The sequence below is a fragment of the Vombatus ursinus genome, unplaced genomic scaffold (assembly GCF_900497805.2).
Source record: "Vombatus ursinus unplaced genomic scaffold, bare-nosed wombat genome assembly UNPS02014811.1, whole genome shotgun sequence".
NCBI lineage: Eukaryota > Metazoa > Chordata > Mammalia > Diprotodontia > Vombatidae > Vombatus > Vombatus ursinus.
Window position 1 is genome coordinate 7,930,473 of NW_020954589.1, and position 8,928 is coordinate 7,939,400.

The following is an 8,928-nucleotide window of genomic DNA, read 5'->3' on the forward strand; positions in this document are numbered from 1 at the left end:
GTGAACCACCCTCAGTAGAAAGAAACACTAAACTAACTTGGGTTTACTCAGCCCTCCCACTAAGCTCTCCCCATTTATGGCATCCTCTCAATTCCACAGAATAACAAGGGGAATGTGGACAGACATAGTAAGGGGCCCCTTTCTCACAAAATCCTTTCATTCAAATAAGAATTCTTAAGCACTCACTGTATACAAAGCACTATGCTTGCAACCATGTAGGATACAAGGGCCAAAACATGACCAGCTGCAGCTTATAACACTCGAGGTGGGCCAGGTCTCAGTCCCAGGCTCTTTTTACCAGATGCCTCTTCCTTCCCTTTGCATAGAGCAGGGCCCCTTCCTAGCCCCTCCTCCTTATTTTTTTTTTTATATGACTCCTCCAGCAATCCCAGGGGCATAATGAATGATACAGATGACACCTTATTTATTTAGGAAGAATACAGAGAAATAAATGGGGTTAATGCAGAAAGGGTAGCAGTGTAACTAAGAAGGAGTCCATATGGGGACAGCAGAAGCAGACTTCCTTCTCCCTGATGCTCTGAACCAATAGAGGGTAGAAAACATCCAGAACAGAAGGTGGAAATTACAGGGTCTTTTGGGAGAAAGAGGATGGCAAATGGCTTCCAGGCACAGGAGAAAGCTGGCTCCAGGACAATGACTCAGTTGCTCCTCCCTCCTGGATGTCTGGGGACCCTGCACAGGAGAGCAGGGATGGGAGGCACTCTCTTTGAAGGATGCAATGCAAAGGTTCATCTCAGCAGGCCTGCAGGGGGGAAGAGAGACATTACAGGCTACAGACTCTTCCAGCAGCAGCTCTGCTTCTCCAAGTGGAGGGGAAGCCTGATGGTGCCTTGGAGGCAGAGTCCCCATTAACCCTTCCTGTGCCCTCAAATCACTACTCAAAGAGATTTACCCACTTTTCTTATTAAAATGTAGATTTTTCCTCTTCTGCCCCCTGGAATCCTGAGTGTCTCTGAAAACTCTGATCTCAAAAGGAAGGGATACTGCCTGAAGCAGGACTTCTGCTGAATCATGGGATATTTGGAGAACAGTCCTGGAAACTTCTTGTAGCAATAGGGTAAAATATCACCCATTCTCCCACTCCCCCTCCCATCCTAAGGAACTGTTGATGCCCCAATTAGGGAGGAAAAGAGCCTAGTAAGAGAGAGACAGAACCAAAGTCACATTCATTCCTATAGTCTGTGAGCTCAGGGATGGAGAATTATGATCCTTGGCCACAAAGGAAAAGGGCTATTACCTGCAGGCTGAGGCCCAGTGCGTCCTGAGGAGGCAGTGGAAGAAGGAGAAAGAGAAAAATACAAGGTCACAGTCATATCCTAGAAGTAAGGAAGATTTCTACCCTAGAGTTAGGATGCTCATCTACTCCCCCAACAAGAGGGATCCTAAACTTTAACCCCATTATGTCTGAGGAATTCTACTCATAACAAAAGAGAAGGGAAATTCAGGGCTGTAAAAGCCTGAGATGTCTCCTCTCTTTGTCAGGCTCAGCATTTGGCTCTCACTCTACCCCTCAGGCACTGACTCCTCTTACTCCAGGTTGGCTTTGGTTTGGGAAATATTGATCCAAATGTCTTTCACCCCTTGGCTTTGCATCTGACCTCTTGAGATAAGTTCCCTCTATGGGGTAAGGGGCAGGAGCTGGGGCCAAAGCCACAGCCCCATTGCCTTCCCCTACATACTTCTCACCTTTCTGGTTCTTCAGGTGGATGAACAGTCCTACACCTAGGAAGATGAGCCCCAGGACAAAGCCTCCAATTCCACTCAGCAATTTGCTCTGGGCAGAGTCAGACTGTGCCCCTGAAGAGAACATATCTTGGGGTCATCACTTATCAGTCCTCTCCATCCCACCCTCTACCAGTCACCTAAAACTGTGGAGCCCAGCCTGGTTTGGGGGGCACTAAGAAATTGAGAGGTGAGGGGGAACAGAAGCCTGGATTCCTGCTCCAACTCCATTGAGTGAGAAATGGAAGGAAAAAGGCCAAGGGAGGTCAGAGTCGGGGGCAGGGAGAATGACTGCTTTTCTGAGGACATTTCCCATTTCTTGATCCCAGAGACATATAAAGAGTGAATTGTCAGAGGTATAGATGATCTATCTTCTAGGGTAAGGGACAGTCAAGGGAATTCAGATCCCCAGGAGAGGATGGACTAAGATTCTGCAAGTTCCTCCTGTTCAGGAATGTGTTTCCAGAAAGCACCAGGGTTCTGTGGATGCTAGCTCGATGCTGCAGCCAGGAAGCTATGCTGGGACAAGGAGCAGGAAGCATATGATCCAGGGCATAGGAAGGGGGTCTGTGAGAACATTCACTGTAGGACCTCCAGAGCTATGGAACTCCCTGTCCTGGGGTTTAAGGGCAGGGCAGGCTGGGGACTGAGTAAGAGAGTTGGCTCTCACTCCATTCCACACTGATGGGGCTCTGTAGGCTGGCATGCTCCACACTGCAGGTGTAGACGTCTCTGCTCTGGGGAATCATTTCCAACATGACCAGGGTCTGGTAGGTCCAGTCTCCATGTTGTATGAGACCCGTGGACACAACCCCAGCTGTCTCCTCCTGCCCGTTCTTGAGCCAGGTGACCTTGATCTTGCTTGGATAGAAGCCAGTGACAGAGCAGACCAGCAGGTGCTGCAGGGCCTCTGTCTTGGAGGGGGAGATGGTCACTCTGGGCTTCACTGAGGCGGGGTGAGAGAGAGAGAGAGAGAGAGAGAAAGAGAGAGAGACAGAGAGACAGAGACAGAGAAAGAGACAGAGGTAACGTGTCAGGAGACAGAGAAGCTTTCTTTTCTAGAAACATTCCCTTCCTTCTGATGAGGGTCCCCCTGGCTGTCAGGCCCTGAAGGCCTCCCCCAGAGTTGTCCAGCACAGGCTCAGCGATGCCCTCCCTTGTCCAGGGCGGGTCAGGCCCTCCAGGCTCCCATCGTCCCCATCCGGGTCCGCACAGGGTCCCCTCAGCCCTGGCTTTGGCAGCAGCCGCTTGGGGGTACGGGGTGTGTGTGGGGGGGTCCTGTCCGGGGTGGGGGCGGGGGTCCAGCCTCCTCTGGGTCAGCTCAGGACACACGTTCAGTCTGGGGTCAGGGGCCCACCCTCCCTCGGTCCCGGCGCCGGAGGTCAGGGAGTGAGGGTCGGGGTCACTCACCTCTTCTGTCCACCGTGAAAGGCTTGTATACCTCGTAGTTGTGTCTGCACAGCCTGTCAACGCAGGCTCGTTGTTCCTCCAGGTAGTCCTCCTGACTGTTCCAGTACTTAGCATCGGGCCGCCCCAGCTCCGTCACAGCCACGAACTCCCCCACGTCGCTGTCGAAGCGGACAAATTCCTGGCCGTTGTACATGTGTCTAAACACATGACGCACCCGCTCCGTGCCGTTGGTGAAGTAACACTCAGCCATGTAGTGCAACACGAAATCCTCTGCGGACGGACCGGAGCAGCGTCAGCCGCCGGCAGACTGACCAGCCGCGGCCCCAGGGACCGGGCGAGGACCGCCGCCTTCAGGGCCTCTCTGGTCAGCTGCATGGCCTCCCTCTCTGAGCCCTTTGCTCCCGGCTCCTCCTCCCTCCTCACAGCCCGGGGGAGGGGTCGCTGGTTCGGCCCATCCTGGGACAGGGAGGCCACGACCCTGCCCCGCCCCTGCCCCCTTCCCCTTCCCCCCTCCCTCTGCCATGGAGGATTGGGAGCCATCCATGGATCTGGAGGCTCAGAGAGGCAGCTGTCTCTTTACAAAGATGATCCTGGAAACATGTAATAGCTTGTGGCTTCCTACTTCCGGCCCTATCCAAGCACGCACACACACACACACACACACACTTGTGGTTCCCTACTTCTGGCCATATCCAAACACACACACACCCTTCACATACACAGGTCCTCAGGATTCACATACACACATTCACATAGACACAGCCCTCACATACACATACACACATGTTCACTCATACATACAATCATCACAAGTGGAGAAGGTGGGAGTGGGAAGTGAGGGGAGCCACAGAAAGTTCTATCTTAGAGGCACAGACCCAACTAGGGCAAGAGAAGGGGCTGAGCTCCTTCCTCCTTCTGGGAAATCCCCTCATGATCCCTCTCCTGCAGACAGCTGCCCCTCCCAGGCTATCAAGACTTCACTCTCTTCCAGGGCTTTCCTCCCGCTGGAACCAAGCCCTCTGCCCTGGAAAAAACCCCTAGCCCCGTAATCTGAGCAACCTGCCCCTATTTCCCAGTACAACTGCAGGGGTCAACATATGTCCTTCACACTGACACAATTGTCCTACCCCAACTGTTTCTGTTCTACTTGAAAAAATTCCTACTTATCAACCCAACATCAGGTTCACTTAGTCCAATGCCACACCTTTACACAGGAAGGAACTGAGGAACAGCCTGCTGAAATAACTTACCCAGGGACACTAGGCTAGTAAGTATCACAGCTGGGGGTGCAACACAAGTCCTCTGATTGCAGAGTCAGTTATCTTTTCCACAAAACTACTTTGCTTAATAACTTCCAGTCCATATCCCACATGGGTAGAAAAATAGATGAAGGGTTTAAACAAGAAAAATAAGCTAAGTTCAAGGAACGTCATCATCAATGAGCAACTAGTGTAATCTAAGGCAGGTAAGGAAGAAGTCTAGTGCTGAAGAAAAGGTGCTTTCAACCCAGAGTGACATTGTTAAGTTCCTACAAGTTCCTACTAACATTTTTAAGTCCTGGAAATGCAAAAATACCCCACAGAACCTGTTCGTTTCATTGTTACAGTCCAAAATGGGGAGAAAGACATCTAGATAACAACAACAATAATAATAAAAAAAAAGGAGTCAGTCAAAGAGGAGGAATGGACAAATTGGTAAGAGAACTTTGAAGAGACTCCCTTCATTTGCCTAAAAGTTGAGATTTTAGGGGTAGAGTGGGCTGGGCTGAAATATTTGGAAGAAGAGGCCAAGATTGATTAGAAACCAGGAATCTTGGAGAAATTCCCTAGTGCCAACATGCTATGTTCCAGGGCCCCGGACAGGTCTGTTCCTTCCTCCCTGCACCCCAGTTTCTTTTCAAAGTCCCCCCATCTCACTTAGATTGCAGCTATGTCACTCCTCTGTGACCAGACAGAACAACTAAGGTAAGGAACTAGGACTCACATACACAGAAAGAGAACTGGGCAAGGGGATCTTCACACTCATCTTTGGCCTCCCCTAACCTGGTAGTACCAGGATGCTCCAGGTGTAAGGACAATGAGCATAGAGTGATTCCCCATTAGATGTATTCAAAAGGCAATTATATGAGGGAGAGATCAAGATAGTTTTCATGGATGATGAAGCACTTAAGTTGTTGCTTGAAAGAAGTGAAGGCTCAGAAGGCACAGATGAGGAGGATTATAAGGATTGAGGAGCAGCTTATGCAAATACTTGGAGCAGAGAGATGAGAGTTAAATTCTGGGAAAAGCTGGTTGAATAGTTCAAGTGGAATGAGAAGTGATCAAAGGAGGGTAAAATGAACTGGAGAGTTGGGTTGGGCTTTAAATGTCAGGCTGAGGAATTTGGAATTGATTCTAGAGACAAAGGAAAGAGACAGAAGGTTTGTGAGAAGACTAGGAATATTTGCATTAGTGTGAGCAATGAATGGAGGAGAGAAATCAGCAGAACAGGGCTGACCCGAGCATTGAGAAACCCTCAGATGATGTAGTGCAGGTGACAGACGAATTTTCTCAAAGAAACCTCCTCAGTCCTCAAACAGTCCCCTCAGTCCCACTATCTTGTTCATGGCCACAGAAACACATGGTCTTGGGATCTTTGGAACTCTGACATAGCTCCCTGCTCCACCATCTACCCCAGATAATCACCCTGTTTCTTTTCTGGGTAAGGAGCAGTACTGTCTCACCAGTGGCCTCTATTCCATAATAGGAGAAATTTTCCACCCTCTCATTGGGAGGCCAAGGACCCAAGGAACAGTATTACCGCACTTACCTGGGATGTCCTTGGCCCAAGATGCAGGCAGACTCAACACCATCAATGTCATTAACAGACCAGTCTTCCAGCAGCCAGCAGAGATCCAAACATTAACCATGTTAGAGATGAGCTGGAGTCATGGGAATGAGCAAACAGCAGGATGAAGGGCCTCTAGCCAATCAATAGGACTTAGCACCTCACTTGTTGGAGGAAAAGACCTGGCTGGTATCTTTAAGTCTCCTAACATTGAAAAGTGACTAAAAGAGGAACCAATAAGCTTTAAAGGCTGAGATGTGTCATCTGTCTCCAGGCAGCAAGTTTTTGTGAAGGGCCTGCTAGGACACTTTTCTTGGCAGAAGAAACAAGTAGGCTAGATCTAAACCCTTTTAGCCTCAGAAATGAACTTGCTTCTTTATTTGTCCTTGCTTTGTTCATATCTTCAGCCTCCCCTCTTTGGTCTTTAAAAGGCATCCCATTAGAATGTGAATTCTGTGACAGCATGATTGTATCTTCAGCCCTTAACACAATACTTTGCACATAGTAAGAGGTTACATAAGTTTTTTATTCATTCTTTCAAAAATATACAGATTTAAAATAACAATGTTTTACATGCACTTAATGTTTTCAGATTACAAGATGCTTTTCTTGTAACATTACAACAATTCAATAGTACTAGGAGAATTTTAGCATAGGTATTCCATATGTAGCAGATGTGACATTGGTTCAAAATTCTGGAATCACAGATCTTTTTGAACTCTCAACTGTCCGGGATTTCCTTTCGTGACTAGTCATCTGTATGACTTTAATCTGTCACCCTGGGTCCCTGAGACACTTTGGTCTAGACACAGAGCTGGTTTTGCTCTCTGTTTTTAACTCATAGAAGCTCCTTTAGTTTATATTCATCTGTGGTTTAAAGAGAGCAGAATCAGGGTAATTGTCTTAGGTAGTTAAATATAGACGGGTATAAATGAATAATGAAATGTGGTTGCAAATGTCTCTAGAAGCTCATGTCTGATCTGATACTAAGTTTCTGAGGCTCCCTCAAGTACAATTTAGAAAATCCTTACCCAAGAAAGGAAACACCCTCATGAAATATTGAAGCATCTACTTCCACATTGGTGAATTGACATCTTTGAAATGTCGTCTTACTGAGAAACAAAGGTAAATATACAAAGGAGCAAAAAGTGAAAAGGAGTTACTTATGAGCTAGATGGAGTTGCAAGTCCTCAAAAAGATGGGAGTACTAGATCATATTGTTTCCTGAAGAACCTGCATGTGGGTCAAGAAACAACACTTAGAACCAAACATGGAACAACTGATTGGTTTAAGATTGGAAAAGGAGTATGACAAGGCTGTTTATTGTCACCTTATTTATTTAAGTTATATGCAGAGTACGTCATGTGAAATGCTGGGCCGGATGAATCAAAACTTGAATTAAGATCTCCAGGAGCAATAATAACAATTTCAGATATTCAGACAATACCATTCTAACGGCAGAAGTGAAGAAGAATTAATAAGTTTCTTGATGAGGGTGAAAAAAGGGTGTAAAAGCTGGCTTGAAACTTAACATAAAAACAAAAACAAAACCCTAAAATCTTGGCTATTAGTACCACCACTTCCTGGCAAATGGAGGGTGAAAAAATGTTAGCAGTCGTATTTTATATTCTTGGACTCAAAGATCACTGGAGATGGTGATTGCAGCCATGAAACTGAAAGTCACTGGCTCCTTGTAAGGAAAGCTATGGCAAATCTGGACAGTTTACTAAAAAGCAACAACAAATGTCTGTATAGTCAAAGCTATGGTTTTTCCAGGAACAATGCATGGCAGTGAAAGCTGGAGTATAAGGAAAGCTGAGCACTACAGGATCTATACTTTTGAATTGTAGTGCTAGTGAAGATTTTTGAGAGTCCCTTGGACAGCAAGGAAATCAAATCAGTCAATACTTATTGATTGCCTAATTGATTCTATCATTGCAACAACCTTACAAGGTAGGTACTATAGGTGTTATTATCCCCATTTAAAATAAGTAGAAACTGAGGCACAAAAGTTATATAACTCAACCATGTCTATACTGGTAATCAGTGTCAGGGACAAGATTGAAATCCAGTCTTCCAGACTCCAAATTCAACATGTCCTCATTTTCACCATTTGATTGGTCTCCCCATTTTTGTGGACATGCATTTCCTTAATGATGCCTTTTAGACCATATTTTGCATTCATTTGGCAATAGGTCCCAACCTATTTATACCCACCATTCATCTCATTATTTTGCCTTGGATCACTCCCAATTTTGATCATTCAGAGACAAGGCATGTCATGATTGGTAGCCTTCACTAGAAGAACACTGTTGCTGGAAAATATGAAATTTTAAGCAGATACAGTGGTGTACATCTGTAATCCCAGCAACTAGAAAGGCTGAGGTTGGCAGATCTCTTGAGGTCAGGAGTTCTGACCTGCACTGTTAGCAGGGCCATGCTGATATACTATGCTCACCAAGTTCAGCATTAATATAGTGAGTCCTCCAGAGTCATCCTGCTGTCCCAGACTCTCATTCTCTAAGGTTTTATTCATCTTCAATTTCTTCAACCAGTCTTTATCTGGTATGGAGTCAAGGCCCTTCCTCATCCTCGTTGCCTTCTTCTGAACTCTCTCTAGGTTATAGATGTCCTTCTTGAACTAGGGTACTCAGAAATGAACACAATCCTCTAGATCTGGTCTGGCAAGGGCAGAGTACAACGTGACTGTCTCCTCCTTATTCATGAAAACTATATTTCTCTCAATATAGCCCTAGATTGCATTAACTTTTTTGGCTACCACATCCCACTGATGACTCATTTGAACTTGAACTTGCAGCCTGCTAAAATCTTCCAAGTGTTTGCAGACAAACTTTAGCAGCCTATTCCTCATCCTGTACTTATCATGAGATTTTGAACCCAAATATGTGATTTTACATCTTATCCCTATGTGAATTTAATCTTATTAGA

At 46.3% G+C, this 8,928-nt stretch overlaps 1 protein-coding gene across 1 annotated transcript; it reads right to left on the minus strand.

The window, feature by feature from the left end:
• Nucleotides 1–655: 655 nt before the first annotated feature.
• On the minus strand, nt 656–6,168 carry LOC114053272 (DLA class II histocompatibility antigen, DR-1 beta chain-like). The gene is made up of 6 exons (XM_027876191.1): nt 5,962–6,168; nt 3,154–3,423; nt 2,414–2,689; nt 1,708–1,818; nt 1,259–1,282; nt 656–763 (listed from the first exon to the last, which is right to left on the minus strand). Exons 1-6 carry the CDS (start codon nt 6,059–6,061, stop codon nt 750–752), a joined length of 795 nt encoding a protein of 264 aa, XP_027731992.1. The 5' UTR covers nt 6,062–6,168; the 3' UTR covers nt 656–749.
• Nucleotides 6,169–8,928: the final 2,760 nt, after the last annotated feature.